The sequence below is a fragment of the Cygnus atratus genome, chromosome 4 (assembly GCF_013377495.2).
Source record: "Cygnus atratus isolate AKBS03 ecotype Queensland, Australia chromosome 4, CAtr_DNAZoo_HiC_assembly, whole genome shotgun sequence".
NCBI lineage: Eukaryota > Metazoa > Chordata > Aves > Anseriformes > Anatidae > Cygnus > Cygnus atratus.
In genome coordinates this window covers 10,896,943-10,915,701 of record NC_066365.1, presented here as the reverse complement: position 1 = coordinate 10,915,701, position 18,759 = coordinate 10,896,943, and the positions used below count along the sequence as shown (strand labels likewise).

Genomic DNA, 18,759 nt, shown 5'->3' with positions numbered 1-18,759 from the left:
GATTTAATTAATTTGCACTGAGAGAGAGGCTGTTCTGCATTCCTTAGAGAGGAAAATAACTGAAGTTGCTGGAGGGGTCACCGAGGGTATGTAAACGTGGACAGTTGCAGTCAGACACAGACTCTTCTGACAGTGCTCCAAACTGGCCAAACTCAAACGAGCTGCAGTTCCGGAGCTATATAAGTCACTATGCCCATACTAATGTAACCTGCCTCATGGCAGCCCTGTTAGCCCAGGCATGGTGCCACATTAGCATGGTGTCCAGATCTGGGCTGGCTCGTGTCTAGTCAGCAGGAGGAGCCGACGTTCCCCTGAGGCCACCATGTGGACATGTCCTGAGAATTCTTGTCAAAGCCACCTTGGCATCCTTGGTGTTTTTTGACCTTGCTTAGATTCCAGCTATCGGTGAAGAATTTGCAGCTCGTGTAGAGTATGGGGACCAATCTGTTTTGCAGATTTTCATACTGAGACTGTTTCAATGTTTAAAAGATTGGACTGTCTTCCTGCTCACTTCTAATTGCAAATTAGTGTGCTTGATTTAGTTTGGAAAACAGCTACTTTTTTTTTTTTTTTTTCCCAATTCTGTGTAAATTAAAAGACAAGCTGTCCTTAGCTGAACTGTCTATGTTTGAGACAGAACATTCTCAAGGAGGAGGTTTCTAGTTTTGACTGCAGTTTGAATTTAATCTAAAAGAGCCATGCTTCCTTTCTGTTTAGTAAATATTGTCAGTCATGTTCCTTGATGATCAAGGGCAGGAGTCTAAGTGTTAATATTTGTAACTTTACTGAAACCAAAGCGATAGATTCAGCAAAGATACTGGCTTTCTGTTATGTTATAACCTCCCTCATTCCCCCAAAAACCTCTTGTGTTGCACAGGTTTTAAAGTGGCTGTCTCTCTCTTTCTTTTATGAATAATCACCATGTCACTCTCTTTCCTTCTTTACTTATACCCCTTTTATTCAACAACTGTTGTATTTTCTTTTAGGCATAGTATAACTGACGCAGACCTAATTAAACTCCATGATTTTCTCAATGGGTATTAACTTTGAAGTCTGTGCTTTCTATTTCAGATCTAACATAGGGATTTTGTATCCAATATTTTGTTAATTTTTCATCCTTTACCAGTTGGTTGAATAAAATACAGTATATCTGCATACAGTTTTTCTGATTCCTACACAGTTATAACTTCACAGGTGCAGCTGTATTCTTCACTTGCAGAATTTGTGCTTATCAAAAGAGTCCCATCATAGATTCATAGTGATGTGAAACTAGATACCTGATTAGCTAATTGCATAAGCTGAATTCATTAAATCATTGTGCCTTGCAAAGCCACATTGTGAAAAAATACGTATTCTTCTGGCTGCCTGTGGAAATGTGTTTTTTGTATTCTCTATTGCATTTTTTCTCTTTTTTCTCTCTTTTTTTTTTGTTTTATTTTGTTTCTTATTAGTTAGTTTTATTTTTTCCTTTCATTTTAGCAATCAAGAACTTGTTTCACAAGAAGTATTATATTCTAGTGTTCTCCAGAACGCTCTTGTATCATATGTGCATTTTCTTAAATTTAGATTTTGTTCTTCTATCATTATTACCATTCCAAATTCAAAAGAGTTTCCACAGTCACTTATTTTCACACCTGTCTCATCTATAAAAAATGATGACTATGTTAGCCAAGAGGTTACTAAAATATCACCCAAGTAAGACTGGGTTTTTACATCAGTCTTTTAGTCATTTTGCCTGGATACATCAATTGAGGTATAATGACTTATATTAGTTATTAACATTGCTGTTCACTGTTCCTTTTCATATATTAGTGCTCAGTTATAAGATATATTGACTCATGTGAAAGGGATCTTTTTTTTTTTTTAAAAAAAAAAAAGCACTGATCCAAATACTTTCCTGCAATATATTTTCATGTTAATTTTACCTTTAGTATCAGACCATTGAATTAAATAAATAAAATATATTATATGTTGTAGTTTGTTTTGTATGAAAGCATTTTTTCTTCTCATTTATCATCTCATATTTTCTTTTGTAGATGCATTATGTTTGCATATTTGTGCATGTGGCTCAGTCTTTGAATGGAATGTTAATTCAAAATAAAATACAAAGTACTTACCCATTTGTGAAATACTTAATCTTTTTACTAATTATTGATAAATATAGTACAAACAACAGTTACTTTGTCAATCTTGTTCTGTTGGATTTTCAGTGTTGTTTTTGAGCTCTTTTTTCTCCCAAATATAAAAAGGTGTCTCCAACATTCTACTGCAAATGTAAACTCATGTATGCTTTTCTTTCAGAGTACAGACATGAGTCCGGCTAGTAGCACCACCTCACTCCCTGTTAGCCCTCTTCCTGAGGAGCCGTTACTCTTCAAGGTACAGTAAATTCATTTTATAATAAATATTGTATTTGCACTTTGGCTGTCCATGCTATCTGATGCACTATAAAGTGCTATTACTACTGCTTCCTTTTCTTTAAATTACTGTGATGTCAGCAGATGTCAGGTCTTATGTATCACAATACCATGCAGATCTTAAGAAGTAACTAGAAGAAAATATTCTTGGTTTTGAGAGGATTATTCTTCCAGTAACAAAAGAGTCTATAGCTATTTATTATTTAAGAAAAAGAAGACTATGTTTTTATACATCTCATCTGCTAGTGATTCATTCTGATATATGCATTTCTATATATGTGTGTATCTCATTTTGTTTAACACATTTCTCTTTTATATTGCATTTGAACTACATGTTTTAAAGAAACAACAATTACTGCAAAGATACAAGAGATGTTAAAGATACCTCAATGTACAGTTTCGGTGTAAATCCAGTGTAAACCACAGGCTTGTCATTTTAGTTAGTTTTAATAATAAATGAGGGGGTAATATCCACAGCTTTGTAAGGTTTCAGATGTGAGGAAAAGGTGCCCTGCGTCATTTTTCCATTTCACTTCTTTGGTATCCAGCAGCCCAGGGACATGGAATGGCCTTAGACAGAGCCTAACTCTGTACAGGATCTTCTGAGGCTACCCATGTATTCAGAGCAGTGCTGCTGCTGCAAGCCAAGTGGTCTCATTGTCAGTTTTTGACTGAGACAAGGAAGAGGGGACTTGGGTTTTCAGCACCATTGTCTCAAATGTGTGGCATACAATGGTCAAAGCTACATTTAAAAAAGCATCCCTTTCAAAATTTCCCCTTTCCCCAGTAAGTTTCTCCCTACTGGATAAGAGCAATTAGTAGCCTGAGCTGTGTTTACAATATCTTTGTGATGACACTGAATTAAGGCTGAGGAAGTTGAATTAATGAATTTTCATACTCTTGGATGTGTGTCTCTCCAGCACACATCTCCAGTGCAGGAAATACCAGCCTCCTCCCAGCCTGCCCAACCCCATTAAAAAAAAACACACCAGTTTTTCTCTTTTCTTATGACTTGTCTCACCTGCATTGTCCCCTTAATGTCTTACTTCCAGTTGCTATGCCCACTCAGTTTCCCATATCTCTTTTCCAGTTCCTCCCTTCCCCTGTTTTTCCCATATTTTTTTGTGTTTTTGCAAGAGTTGTACCCTACTATTCATAACCAGCTAGCTAGTCAGCTGAATCCTGTTACTGGAAAGGTTAAGGACATGGCTTGCTCAGTGGTTTCATCAGTAGGTGTTCACATGGGGTCTTCGTGGTCAACTATCCACAGATTTTTCCCTCTTCTTCAAGTGTTTAATATTTTCAAGATCCCTACCTCTCAGTCAGATTTGGCTGAAATTAAGTCTCTTGTTGCCAAGATACTAGAGTGCATACATTTTTTCTTCCTTTGAGAAATTGCATGAAATATGTATTGAAAAGTGCTGAACATTCTAAGGCAGATCCTGTAGTTACCATTTCTCCCTCTGCCTGGGAAATCGGTACGATACATCACAGACAGAGTAAGGGGCTGTTCAACTTATATAAAGCTGTAAGAGGTAAGAAAATCTAGACTGAAATAGTAAACTCTCATGTTTAAATTCTCAGCTGAAGTAAGACAGCATCGGTCTGTTCGCATCAGGAGATCTCTGACAAATACACCATAGTGCCTTTATTTGTTTTTAGAGGAAATCATGCTTGTATAGCTGAAAATGGGTTGTAAATGGCTTCTTTGAAGTGGAAAAATTGTTCTAATAAAAAATAAGGCATTTCTTCATATTAAAAGTCCCCTTCCATTTTTTACATTAGAAAATGGTACAAGAAACCAGAAAGGGAAAAAAAAAAAAAAGACAGAAAGCTTTATTTATTCTTTAATTTTCAGTCAATTTTCAAAATGGGATACATTTTCCTATGGAATTCAAGTGAATTGCAGGCCAGACTAGGAAGAAGTCAAATACATCTCAAAGCCAATGCCTTTAAATAGAAGCAAAAGTAATATAAAATGTAACAGTTTCTGTTACTCCTTCCTGGCTCACTCCAAAAGAGAGCAATATTGCTCCAGTAGTAATGTGAATGACTGGTTTTACAAGCCATAAGCTTTTCCAAAAACCGTCAGTCTGTAATATAGGCCTTTGATGATAGGGTGATGCATTTCCCTTAGCAACATGTTAATAACCCTTCCCACCTTCTTGCTGTATGAAATGAAAAGATTTTAAAAAAAAATCCATTCTGTGATTCTGAAAACACAGGTGTAATGAAGCAGGGCAGTATATACTCTGCATATCTTTGGGCTAGTTGAAGATCTCTAAGCTAAAGAGCTTTTGTATTAGACTGTGAAAAGAATCCAAGCCCCTGTTCTCAATCATACTTGCTTTTATACCGAGAAAGAGAATTGTCCCTTCTTGGATTTTATCAAATTATCTTTGAAAGACTGCTCTTCTGTATAAAGAAAGAATGTAAATCCTGCCATCATACCCTTATTACATCCAACTTTACCAAAGCAGATGCTTATGATTTTTAAACCAACAGGATATATGCTCTATAAATATGAAGGAGGACCTAAGCTTCTTCAAAAACATTTTAAGATATTGAATTTAATCTTAGAAAAGTGGGAAGCATGATGCCCATGGGACTGCTTGCATGTTGCAACTCAACTCTAGTGACAATGAACTCAGCTACTGTTTTCACATTACATTGTGCATGCTATGACATGCAGCACTGTCAGAAAGATCCAAACCATGTGAGACCATACTCTGAAATACTTAGAGGGAAGTCTTTTCCAGTACAGTAGCAGATGTTCCACCTGTATCCATTGTATACCATTAGTTTTACAGAATAATTGTGTTCTATTCGTGTTAAGTACCTATGGAGGAGTGTAAGTGATATATATCAAAAGGAATAGAAAGAATATGAGTAAGAAATAAAAGTAGCCAACCCCATCACTATTTAAACCTAACCACCTGAGAAAATGAAAACATAAAAGTATTTTAAATGCCATCCAGCAGCCTTCACTCAGTAACTGTTGCAAATAGTGATATAGTAATGGAAGTTGGTTTTGCTTGAGGAAAGAGCAACTTTGCACAGTTGCCAAAGGTACAGCCAATTCTTCTTGTGGCTTCAGATTTACTTCTCCCTGTTTAGTCAGTGACACACTTGCATTTGGAGCAGCCTTCCATAGCTGTGCTCTTTAAAAGCTTAGAGAAAAATTCTGTTCAGACATGCGTGCATACAGTGTGCTTTTGGAAAGCTTTTCTAAACCATTTTTTGATGAAACACTCGAAGTTACTTCTTTTCCGTGAGGGTTATTTTGATGTCAAATTTCAGCTTTCAATCCTCTGCTGCCTTCTGTGGTTAAAGATATTAAAAAACAAAAGAAAAACAAAAACCCACAATTCTTTTTCTATATTACGAGAAAAGTTTATTCTCTCACAAAAGAACATATTTTTTTTTTTGTTGGTGGTTTTGTACTTAAACATCTTAGTAGGGAATTAACTTCCTTTGAACAGGGTTTTACCCTTCTGTTGCTCTATAATATTTCTTGAAGAATTAGAGCCTTACCTTGGGAAAAAAAAGAAGTGATATCACAGTTGAAAAATTTCCAAGTTAAGAATCTGAAATACAGCAGAACAGAATGATATTTGTCATGCAACCTTAACTCAAGTGTTATTCTATGCTATAGCAACAATACTGTAGCTGGCTCAAATGTGAGAGACTTTTAATTATGACTACTTATATCTGTGCTCATAATCTGTAATTAAAAATAATGCTGCCTTTCATTTCGAAAACCAGTGAAGAAGGGGGGGTATTTCTGAAAGGTCAGCTTACAAAGCAATGTCTCATCCACTTTTTAGAACCCGTTCCTTTCTCCTAGTCACTATATCATGCTTTTTTATAATAGTATTTCATTATTTTAAAAATTATTCTGCAGTATAGTGACATGCACTTTTAAGAAGACAGCCCTTTAGTCCATAAGATATCTTATATTACCTTATTAAACATTATCTGTTATTATGAGCAACAGTCTCACTGGTTATTAGCCACAACCACATTGCAAATGCTAACTGTAATAATTATTATAGCAAAGTTTAATTGCATTTGGATTCCACAATTAATCTCAACCATGCTTTACTAATTGTCATTAAACATAAGAAAAAAAAATATGTACTTTCCTTTCTGCTTTGAGGAAGCTGAGAATTTTCTTCAACTTTTATTATCTTACGGCATTGTGACTTCTGTAATTAATATTCTTGAAGCTAATTTCCTGTGTAAGAAATGGAAGTGCCAACTTGAGTAGTAAAAGCTAACAATCCTTAGCAGTTACCATTGCTATAGATCTGGTAAGGTACAGGTTGATGTTAAATTAGGTCTATGCTGTAATTCATCCATTCATCCCACAGCTCTAGAGGCTCTGTGACCCAGATCTTTGAAATAATGGGCACTACTCTTGCAGCCTGTGATATTTGTGTATACAACTTTATCAAGAGGTACAATTTACTTCCCGTCAGTTATCAGACTAATATTTTTAGTGCAGATGTTTGGAATAATCAGACAGTCACCATAATATTCACCGCTTATCCAAAGCAATATATCTTTCAGAGTGTGACTTGTCTAGCTGTAGAATAAGGTCTTGTCCTAATCTGAAGTTAGTCAGGAAAGTTGACAACAAGTTGGGTTTATACTTCATAAGGCTATGCTAGTTGACACAGACCCCTTTAAGCACTCCGCCTTAAATGCAATTTCCAATATTTTTAGTATTTGCTGGCACTTTGAAAAATACCATTTTAATGTATCGTTTCTTTTCATTTTCAAATCACACTTAGAAATAATCACATGGGCATTATGACTCATGAGCGGATACAAAACAGGTTTCAGTAACTCTTAGTCATGGGCTGGAGACTATAAGCTCTTGTCCCTCTTGTTCTACCCCCTCCCTGAGTTTCTGCCTCCATTGAGCAGCAATGGGAGCTTTGAAGCATTCAGGTATTTGCTTTTGCTTTTTGTTAGTTTGTTTATTTGTTTTGTTGTGTTTTTCTTCTGTTACAAAACTGTTTTCAGTATTTCTACTAAAGTAAAGAGAATTATAAAAGTGTGACTCACTCAATCCCACCTCCCCCAATCTGTATGCCCTGATCTCCAGTTTATGTTAAACCAGTCTCTCATCTTCAGTGGATTAATTCCTCCTACTCTTTGCTTTCATTTCCTGTATCAGTGCTCCCTTTCTATAAGTCTCCTTATGTCTTAGTTGTGTAGCTCAGATTATCAAATGACTTTTTGCCTTTGACGAAAGCCTCCAATTGTAATTTACAATTTCTGAGTGTGGGGGGTTGACCTTGGCTGGTTGCCAGGTGTCCACCCAGCCGCTGTCTCAATTCCCTTCCTCAGCAGAACAGATGGATAAAATGAGGTGAAAAACTTGTAGGTCAAGATAAGGTCAGGGAGATCTCTTCAGTTACTGTCTTGGACAAAACAAACTTGACCTGGGAGATATTTATTTAATTTATTGCCAATCAACGTTAAAAGTAGACAAAGATATAGACAAAAACAAAACTAAAACACCTTCCCGCACACACTCCCCTTCTATCCCAGGCAACTTGAATGAAGGGCAGTGAAGGCACAACTTTACTCCTTCTATCCCAGCTCTTACCTCTGCTGTCCTGCTCAGTGTAGGAGTTTGCAGTTTTTGAAAGGAGGGGGTATGGAAGGTAATGGAGCTACTGTATGATCTGAAGATACTGCAGTACAACTTTAGGAATACTCTATGTGATTTAATCATTCAACATTCATGCAACATAAGTAATTTCCTAGTGGCACCAATATAATGACTGAAATAACTGTAAATGAGACTAGGAACTATACCTGTCATGCCAGATCTCTTTCCTCCTCCATCCCTCTATCTATGCCTTGATCATAACTGCCTTTCTTTCCCAAATTTTGTGAACATGCATTATTTTTTTCTTTTAGTACTTTTTCCTTAATTTATTGAAACTTTCTTCATAAAGTGTGGGTCAGTTCAAGGTCTCAAAACATTGATAAACATTGGCTAAGTCAAAATTGATGCTCTTGATGCATCATCAATTATTTTCTCTGCCAGCCACATATAGAAATAGGATAAATGTATTTCTTACTAAAATCTCCAAAAGCTACCAGAAATGCAAATGATGATTTAACCACTAGAATGATACTTCAACCACAAGCATGCAGAATGATCATCATTACTTTTTTTTAGTTAACAGTATTTCCAGTAAACCATGAAAATGAATATGTTTAGTACTACAAGGGTAAATATTAGGTCAATTCAGGTTTATTCCTGTGGGTAGACATGCTATCGCACAATGAATTCTGATACATACCTACAGGGTAAGATTCCTGCTGAGTAAAAAGATTAGAAAGTCATAATATCTGTAATATTACAGGTTGCTGAAAACATGTTATCACTAACACAATGTAGAAAAAATTTCTTGAAGCTCCATGGGAGAATCCTGATAACCCCAGGAAGAGCACGTAAAGTTCTTCATACTAATCATCTCAATAGAGATAGTAAATCCTCCAAATTTCACTTGGCTATAGAATGATAGGCATAACTAAGTCTGGAGGAGCAAACTGGCATTCAGAAAATATCATAGAATATTCTGAGTTGGAAGGGAGCCTCAAGAATTATCAAGTCCAACTCCTGGCTCCACACAGGACCACCCAAAAATCAAACCATATATCTGAGAGCATTCTCCAAACACTTCTTCAATTCCAGCAGGCCTGGTGCTGTGACCACTTCCCCGGCGAGCCTGATCCAGTGCTCAACCACATAAGATGAACTTTTTTTAGTGAGCAGAACTATTCCAAGTGTTTTGGTATGAAATTCTGTTTAAATCAATGGCTTATAGCCCATTGACTACAATAAAGTGTCTTTGTTCCAAGGAAGAATGGTGAAAGTGTAAATAAGTACTGACCACTCCATCCCCATTAATAATTTTGGAGATGAAAATGTAAATCCGCACTGACCATTCCAAACCAAAAATTTTTTGGAGTTGTATTGTCATCAATGAGAGAAAACTGGAGTGTTTCCATATATTTCCTTCACTGTAACTAAAATTTAGGACTATTGAAAATAGCAGAATACATTTAATAATAATAATAATTTACAGTTTCTGGTATGTGTTGGATTCAGCAGATATTTTCTCCCTAAAATAAATTAAACAAACTCGGGGACTTGAAAACAGGATTTGAACATCTCAGATGAGTATTTTCACAGTAGCAGGTGGTTTCTCCCTCTTTTCTTTTATTTTCCTTTTTTTATTATTATTTTTTTTCCTGGCTACTGATTATATTTTCCATTCTTAAAACCTCTGTGAGAGACTTGCGTGGAAACCAACATGTTTCTGAGAAAAGTTATGGCTTTGTCAAATAAATTTCCTAATGAAGAACATCCGGTAAAAACTTCTTTTATTGTTCTATTAAAATGGGTATAAACAACTTTCCCAGAATCTAAATTAGTAACAATAATGACCCACTGACAAGTTTGCAAACATAAACAAAATTCTTTACTGGGGGAATTACAGGGTTGTCATTTTGAAATTCTTATCAAGTTGGATGTCTGAAAAGTACAACACTAAAAATAAATGACTGATGTTGAAAATGCTCTCCTAGAGCTTAAAAAGACAGATATTTTGGTAGGCAATTTAGACAGCCATTACAGAGAGTGGGATATATTCTGTTGATTTTAATCACCTGAAATTAAGGGCAAATTTAAATTGCTGAAATATAAACACCTTGTGCTGCTTAAGAAACCCAGCTATATTCTGGCTTTCCTCCAGCTGCCTCCCTGGTAGAGCAGGCAAAATACTGCAATGTGATGAATGTTTTTTTTGTTTGTTTGTTTGTTTTCCCTCTCCCTTTTCTTTTGTATGTTTATGTTGCTGTTTTTTTTTGTTGTTGTTGTTGTTTTTCCTTCTCATTTTTGGGTCTGTTCCCTTGGTTGTTCTGTATCTCTTCATAATCTCTAATCTTGCTTTTGAGTCTAGTGTTTATGTTGGGACATTTTATTTTCCTGAAAAAACTATATAGGAGAATTTTATCATGTGGTACAACTGAACCATGTGATTTGCAATTTTTGGTTGGGACTTTTCCAAGTACTCTTTGCTTCCCCACCAACCCTGTGCATGGTTGAGTGGTGTTAGTACTAGTTCGGTACTAGTGTTAAAAAAAACAAAAATATATATTTAAATATTGGAAATATAACATGGTTATAGTATAATTGGGGTAAGTTTCTTGTTTCTGAAATGTGAGATGTACCCTGATTTTAAACTATATTATCTTCATTCCATTTATTCTATGCCCTTCTCCTTGTTTCAAGTACAGTGCAGTATGTTGATAATTATCTGTAAATGAAATAAATGTCATTGACCTTTTTATACCTCAAGTTTCCTTTTGTCCCTAAATCCTAAAAGCATAGGATAAGTAAAAGAATATTCTTTAGTAATTTCTTGAAGAGTTCTTAAATGTGTTGGAATGAACTGGATTATACTAGTAGTCTAGGAAAATTATACCTCATGACATACGTAGGATAAGAAAACTATTCAGGCTTCTTTATTTATAAGACATTAATGGGACTGCTGAAAGGTATTGGGGATGGAGACAGTGGAGAGTGATTGTCATTTATTTCTTTTTAAAATGTCAAAAGGCTGTACCCTTTAGGCTGTTGGCGTGTTGCATTACCAATGTGGGAAATAGAGAATCATAAACAGTCCTGCATTGGAAGGGACCCACAAGGATCACAGAGAAGTCCAACTCCTGGCTTCATGCAGGACTACCCAAAAATTAGACCACGTGTCTGAGAGTGTTACACAAATGCTTCTTGAACTCCAGCAGAATTGATACCTTGACTACTTCCATGGGCAGCCTGTTCCATTGCCAAGCCACCCTTTCAGTGGAGAATCTTTTCTTTATATCCAACCTGAATCTTCCCTGATGCAGCTTCATGACTTTCCCTCAGGTCCTGTTGCTGTCAGCAGAGAGCAGAGCTCAGCACCTCCTGTTCTGCTCCCCCTCGTGAGGAAACTGTAGGCTGCCATGAGGTCTCCCCTAAGTCTCCTCTTCTCTAAGACAAACAAACCAAGTAACTTCAGACCCTCCTCATACTTCTTGCCCTCTAGACCCTTCCCCATCTTTGTAGAAGGTCATCCCAGCTCAGCCAAACTGGCCTTCTGCCCTGCCTGCTCAACTTGTGGCATTTCGGAATAGCCTGCTCCTGTGCTCTTAAGAGGAGCAAGCATTTAGAAAGTGACCAGCACTGATGTACCCTAAGACCTTCAAAAGCAGAATCCCAAGGGACTTCACTAACTAGTTCCCTCAGCAGCCTGAATTGTGCTATCCCCAAATGCAGAGCTGAAGTTTTGGTGGCAGTTTTCTACCTATTACCAAAGATTTTAAACTCGATTACTTCATGGCCACTGTGGCCAGGATGAGCACTAATCACCACTGCACCCGCAAGACCTTCTCTGTTTACAAGCAACAAATCTAGGATGGCACCTTTCCTAGTCAGCTCCCATAGTACCTGTACCAAGAAGCTATCGTTAACGTGCCTCAGGAATTTCCTGGACCTGTTTTTATCAACTGTGTGGTATTCCCAGTTAACTATCCTACCTCTCCCTTACATACAGCACCACCCTGCTCGTCCCTTCTGAAGGGCCTAGAACCATCCATCACAGCACACCGCTCACAGGACTTCCCACCAAGTTTTGCTTATGCCAGTCATGTCATGGCTCTAGGATTGAGCTGAAGCGTCTAGCTCCTTTTGCTTATTCCTCATGCTGTGTGCATTGGTGTAGAAGCATTTCAAATGTGCTCCACTGTATCCATCACATCATGGAGCAGATTGAAGGACCATGTTGGCATATTGTCTGTTGAACATTGGCATGCCATCCCATGGCTTATCGTTAGCAAGCCTGATGTTATCCCTTTTGCCCTTCAAATCTACTTTAAAGCTTTTTCACTCAACCCTTCTAACTTTTGAGCAAAAAATCAGTTTTCCCCTTTGTGAAAGAGGAAAATGGCATTCCTACTTCATGTACATTACTGATAACTGACACTTTTAACAAGTATTTTAATTTTTAGATGCTATAAACACTTGAAACTTATAAATTACAGTTAAAAAAAAAAAAAAAGTCACCAAAAATAGTGCCTTCATGGATGAAGGAGTTGGTAGTGGGAGGACTAAGAAGCCCTTATGCAGACTTAGTAATTTGATTCTGACCAAATGAAAAATGAACAGAACAGTCAGTAGATCATCTGTCAGAAATTCAAGGGTAGTTAATGAAAAGAGGAACAGAAAGTTGTCTTACCTCTTAGAAATGACAACTTCAGACCAAGATTAATTCTATAAATGAGAATGAGGAACACACTTTTGTTTTGCATAATGTTTTTGAAGTATTTTAAATTTACATCGTTCTGAAGTGAACAACTGTACACTGTTATGTGTAGTCTTATAACAGATTTTAGAATTAGAAATAGGAGTTCTAAAAGATTAAATTAAGTCTAATGAGTGCACAGTGAAAAAAAGTTCTCTTAGGTGTATGATGGATAGTGGGTTTGTCTTATTCCATATCTGCATCTGTGAAACTCAGCGTTTGTTTGCTCTCAGAAAAGGCAGCTTTGCATGCGATTAACTCATAATTTCACTTAATTAGATCCAGTTTTGCAGTTAATTCCTGACACTTTTGATCTTGGGGAAAAGCACAGTATGAGCAGAGGACAATGAACATTGACATCAAATAATCCTAAATTTTGATAGGATTAAGATTAACAAGGGCATTGCAGATCCAGATATACGAACAATGCCTTGATAGGTATCCTTAAGTACAGAACTGAGGATTTAAGGGAGCTGGGAGAAATCCTTTTTCATTGATGCTGAGTAGTTCAGTTCAATTCCTAGACAGCAGGTAATTAAGTTCATCACTGTCAGCAGCATGATTCCTGTGGTTCCTGATTAAGAATCAGGAATAACAGAAAACTCCTGTACCTCCAAGACAGTTCTTTACTCTTGTAGGCAGCAGTGTTGTATAGGCCCAATCATCATAATTTTATTAATTTCACTTTAGAACAGTGTTTTCATCCTCTAATGGTTCTGTTCCAGTGGTGTCTGACTATCTCTCTTGCTTGAAATCAACATTACTGTTTGCTAGAATTGTTTCGTTTCTGGATGTCTTCAGAAAGCAAGAAAGGAATGAGCAAGCGTGGTTGATTTTTTTCCTCCACATTGCAGGATCCTTCCAAAACAGAGACAAATTTCATATTTATGTGAAAAGGAGAAGCACATAATCCCCCCCCCACAGACTGAATCTTGGTTTCTGGTGCTTCTAACAGGATGCCTAAATATCCAGCTGACCTAAATAAATCAGGTTTACTTCAGTGCCTGGTAAAATTATGGAGAAGATTATACTGGGAGTTATTGAAAAAACACCTGAAGGACAATGTGGTCATTGGTCATAGCTGACATGGGCTCACAAGGGAAAAATCCTGCTTAACAAACTGCATTTCCTTTTATGACAAGGTCACCCATCTAGTTGACCAAGGGAAGCCAGTTGATGTTATTCTATGATGTTTTTCTGTGATTCTATGATCTTCTCTCATGTAGTAAATAGCAGTAAGGTTTAGGAAAAAAAAAAAGTCATCGTATCTAAAACTGAACAAAGGGAAGATTGGATTCGAAGAATAAAGAGTTGGTTTCGAAGTCAATTAAATGACGAGCTTTCAGAAGCAATATTGAACAAATTCTGTTGCTGAAGTTTGTTTTTTTTTTAGTTTTGTGTTGTTTTGCTTTTTTTTTTTCCCTTTATCTTTCACTAAAATACTGAAAGCCACAACTCTTTCATAGACTGCCATGACTGCATTAAATTTAAAATTCCTGGGAAACCTGCACTGAACAAAAATCCACCAAATATAATTATGTATCTTCTGAAAAAACACAGACACGATAAAAATATGAGAAAGAGAAATAGGAAGAAAACTGGTGGCATTAAATCTTTAATTTAGAAAGATACTAGAACATTAGTGAGCTAATCTGAAATGTAAAAGAATCTATGAGTTTGACAAAAAAAAACCTGTTAATTCCTTTTTTTTTTTTTTTTTTTTACTAGAACGAGGAAAAACTGAAGATACTGAATGTTTTCATGCTTGTGTTGTGACTGGAAAGCGGGATGTGGTTATGGTAGTATTTGACGGGAAAAATATGACTTGCTTAAGTCTGTGCATGGATAAAAGAATTTTCATACTAGTTTCTGAGTGTCGAGTTTGGCACTAGTGAAAGATGAACTCTGTAAAAAAGTGGTCTGAAGTAATTGGGTCTAGTTCTTTCTACTCCCAATATTGATTTCAATGTGCACATTGAATACTTGCTGTAAAAGAAGATTACTTTCATGTAATGTTAGCTTGTTACCGATTGTGTGTGATTATTTGGCTTGTTCGTAGGTCAGTTTTCTTTGCTTGATCAACTTTTCTATCTCTTTGTACAGACAGTAAATGTTCCTGTATATGCAAGCTGAGTAGGACAGCATCTTTCTATACACAATTCTGGGCATGCATTTGCTGCTCTGCCCATACTGTGCTCTGCTGATGGAGCAGCACACTACCAGCAAGGGTTTTGTGGATAAGAAAGGAGTGTGTTGAACTAGAACACTTGGGTTCCGTTTATCAAATCAATACAGAGTTAAATTTGGATGAGAAATGCTTTTTCTGTCCATGGAAATTTCAAGTATTTCAGATGTTCTCCTGTTCTTCACAGGCAGGAAACAAGCAGATCATAAGCCATATAACTTGCCCGCCGCTAATAATAAGCAGCAAAGAGTTTTAGCTGTGATAGTAGGTGTGTGTCATAATTACAAGTGACCAGAATGGTACTTGTGTCTTCTTGGTGCCATCATTATTTTGCTTTGTGCTGTGGTATATTTTTCAGGACACTCCTACATTACAAGTTTGTATATTTTATGTTTGTTGCCATACTTTTTGAATTAATAATATATACAGGCCTTTAAGTTACTAATCCTTTAAGCCTTCTGCTTTACTTTCTTCTGAATGTTTTTTCACCCTCCACAACTTCAAAATGGTTCATTCCACTAGCCTTCATTTGATTTCTATAAGTATTCTTGGTGATGCGTGAGGATGCATGCAAAATTGATAGCAAAATGATAATTCATTATCATGACAAGAAAAAAAAAAAGAAAAAAGCAAACAATGTCCATAAATTAAAACAACATTATTATTGTTTAATGCATTTTATGAAGCAGTATGTACCTCTTAGACAGAAAAAGGTCCTTTGAGTAAATGAAATTAATTGGAAAAAAAATAGCAAATGTTATGAAGCTGTCAATTTTTTGTATCACAGGCGTATAAATGCTACACACATATTGTCCAGGCATGTTTCAAATTGTAAATTTGAGGGGACTGATCGTCATAAATATTAATTTGTTCTGAGGTGCTGATGATCTTCCAAACACTAATCCTCACAGCACTCCCATACAACTCCTATAGGCATTATTATTCTATTTCTTTCATTGAGAGAGTTTCCATTGTATTTCTGGTATTACCCACTGTCTTGGTCTCAGGGTGGGGAAGAGATTCTGTATTTCCTGCATTCATGTTCCAGCTGTAAGTTATTCCTGTGCTTTACTCAAAGGGCTGTTCAGAAAGATTCTGCAGCTCCTTTGCTGGCCAAACCAGGGAGCGAAGCTGCCTGTGCCAACAGATCTCCCTGGTTACAAGCACGTGGGAAATTGTAATTTTAGTTTAAATAGAAAAGTGGTACCTAAGGACTATTTATTATATTTTAAGATAACTTTCCATTCAATACATTATTAAACAGAGAATTGATTGGTACTGTGATGGGTACTGACCATCTCTGTATAGTACTACAAATTATTTGTTTATAGGGATGGAAAGATAACTCTAAAAATGTTTATTTCAAGCCTACATCATGTTATTTGATAGGAAATGTAAAGTGGTTAATATTCCTTTGTACAGTTATTTATTATTTTCTCTCTACATAGTCCTTCCCATGTCATATGGAGATGTTTCACCTTTTTCCACTGTAAGTTGTTTCTCTTCTGTGTCTGTACACAAAAAGCTAAAAAAAATAGTGAGTGAGGAAATATAACTTGCAGACACTTGCTAAAAAAAAATTAGTCACTTAGATGTATAAATGAACTTAGAAGTATAAGAGCACAATTCTACTCAACTCTGTTTCTCTGATATTTTCATATGCTTTTTTTTTTTTTCCTTTTGGTTTATGGAAATCATAATCACTCACCTGCTCACAAGAATGTCTAGCACCCCCATGAATCATTCAACACAACAGCACAGGCAATCTTCATGATGCAGTTAACTTAAAAGTGTATTCCCATAAGGGTCCAAAAAGGCAAAACTAACTGAATTTAAGCAAGCACATGCCTCACCAGGGAACAGATTAAGTTAAATTGGCTTATGATTATGATTTAAAGTGCATGAAATGTTCTTTTGTGATGTATCTAAAGAGGTTGCTGTTTAACTGTCCAATTGCAGCAGCTTCATCCCTTCAGGCTGTATTGGCAGGGTGAAAAAATATAACTAAACATGATGTTGTGAACTGGAGTGCAGCCGATCGCTTTGTCAGGTACTTGTATTCTCTGACTGTAGGAGGTTTGTCAGGAAAAAAGAAAGATAGGAGTGCAAACAAAGATAGTATTGAATGTCAGTGCAAGCCTAATGGTAGAGAAACAAATAGTCAAGAAAGAGTGATGTGACAAGTCAAACACAAGATGAGAGGCAAATGAAGTGCCTGCTTTATTATGAGGGCTTGGAATGGTGATTCTGTAGGCTCTTACAGCCTAGAGGTTTGGGGCTTGTTATTTCAAACAGCAAGAGTGAAAGGAAGCCTGAGACCTGCAGTTCCAGCATTTCTGAGCTGTCAGTAATCCCAAAGGTGTCCACTTCTCATGGCTGGAGGGGGGGAGGGACAGATGGACAGAAGGATGGATAATGTCAGATGGACTACTCAGTTCTGTCCTGTGTGATGAAGGAGTGATGCTTCCTCAGATCCCTTTCAAAGCATAAATGTGCACTTTGGGGCACCACTGACCTACAGTTTGGAACAGTGTCTGAAGTATTAATTAAAATGACCATCCTAATCAAGGTGACTGATATTCTACTTTGTACCTGCATTAAATTATATTGAAGGCAGATTAATATAGAAGAGAGACTTTTAACCTGACTTTTCTACATTACAAAATTTACAGAGCGCTGCCACGAAATTCATCAAAGCATTCAGCTCAAAAAGATATCCCTGCAGATATACAATATACATAAGCTGCACTGCATACTTTTCAGCCATACCAACCTGTTATCCTCATTTTTTTTTATTTATTTGTTTATTTTACAGTTTAGATGTAGTTTTCATAAGATCAACTTAGGTAACTTCCTTTAATCATCTCAAGCCTATGAATCCTTTGGGTTAGGAAAGTACATTTTCTTTAAATGATTCAAGTAACATCTTCATTCCTTGGTACGTGGGTGTCGTGGGGGTAAAAAAAATGATTCTGCCTTACTGTGAATAATGGAGCATTGTACTTTTCAGCAGAACCAAGCATTTGGCAGCATAACCAAAATGTTTACGATCAAAATGCTTAGTGGAATTTGCCAATTGTTAGGTTAAATCAACAGAAGCCATATTTTCTTTGCCCTGTATGAGTTCAGTTTATCAGCTGGCTCTTTCCATCTGTTTTTTTCCTGTGTAGTCTTAAATAACAGCATGTTCATCTTATCACTCTCTTGACTCAGTTTTGCCTCTGTGATATTAACTTGTACAGAACAAAATTATTGCACATAGAAATATCACATGGCTAACACCAGCATATCTCTCCTCTATAAATATTATACCTACAAAAGGACTTAAATATTGTCTGCAGTGTGACAGTTGATGTTAATCCCACTTTTAAATTAAAATGTTTGTACGGTATATGATGTGACACTGCTAATATGAATAGAGAGCTGTTGCAAAAGAATGTCAAGAAAAACATGAGCATCAGACAAGATTTTACTGTCATATCAGCTTCTTGTTGATTGGCTCTTATTCCTTTCCAGTTTTTTCAGTAACTGAATTTTTAAAAGTAAGAGCTTGGGAGGCTTTTTTGTTTTGTTTTGCTTTGTTTTGCTTTGTTTGTTTTCAGGAGAGCTGATTGTATTTGGGACTTTGATTCTTTTGGCCACGGAGAAACCAGTGTTGTTCTAGGAATCTCCTGCAGATATGGTTGAACTTTGCTCAGCAAAGAAGAACACACTTAATTTTCTTGACAAATTGTGATAGCTGTTTCTGATATTAAACCCCTTTATTAATGTAAATTAATAT

At 36.4% G+C, this 18,759-nt stretch overlaps 1 protein-coding gene across 4 annotated transcripts in view; it reads left to right on the top strand.

The window, feature by feature from the left end:
- CCSER1 (coiled-coil serine rich protein 1) overlaps positions 1-18,759 on the top strand; it is a 675,103-nt gene that overhangs the window by 331,893 nt on the left and 324,451 nt on the right. For all 4 annotated transcript variants that reach the window (XM_035541340.2, XM_035541349.2, XM_035541356.2 and 1 more), the window contains exon 7: positions 2,302-2,379. In XM_035541340.2, the coding sequence (XP_035397233.1) occupies positions 2,302-2,379 (78 nt within the window). The remainder of the gene's footprint in view (positions 1-2,301; positions 2,380-18,759) is intronic.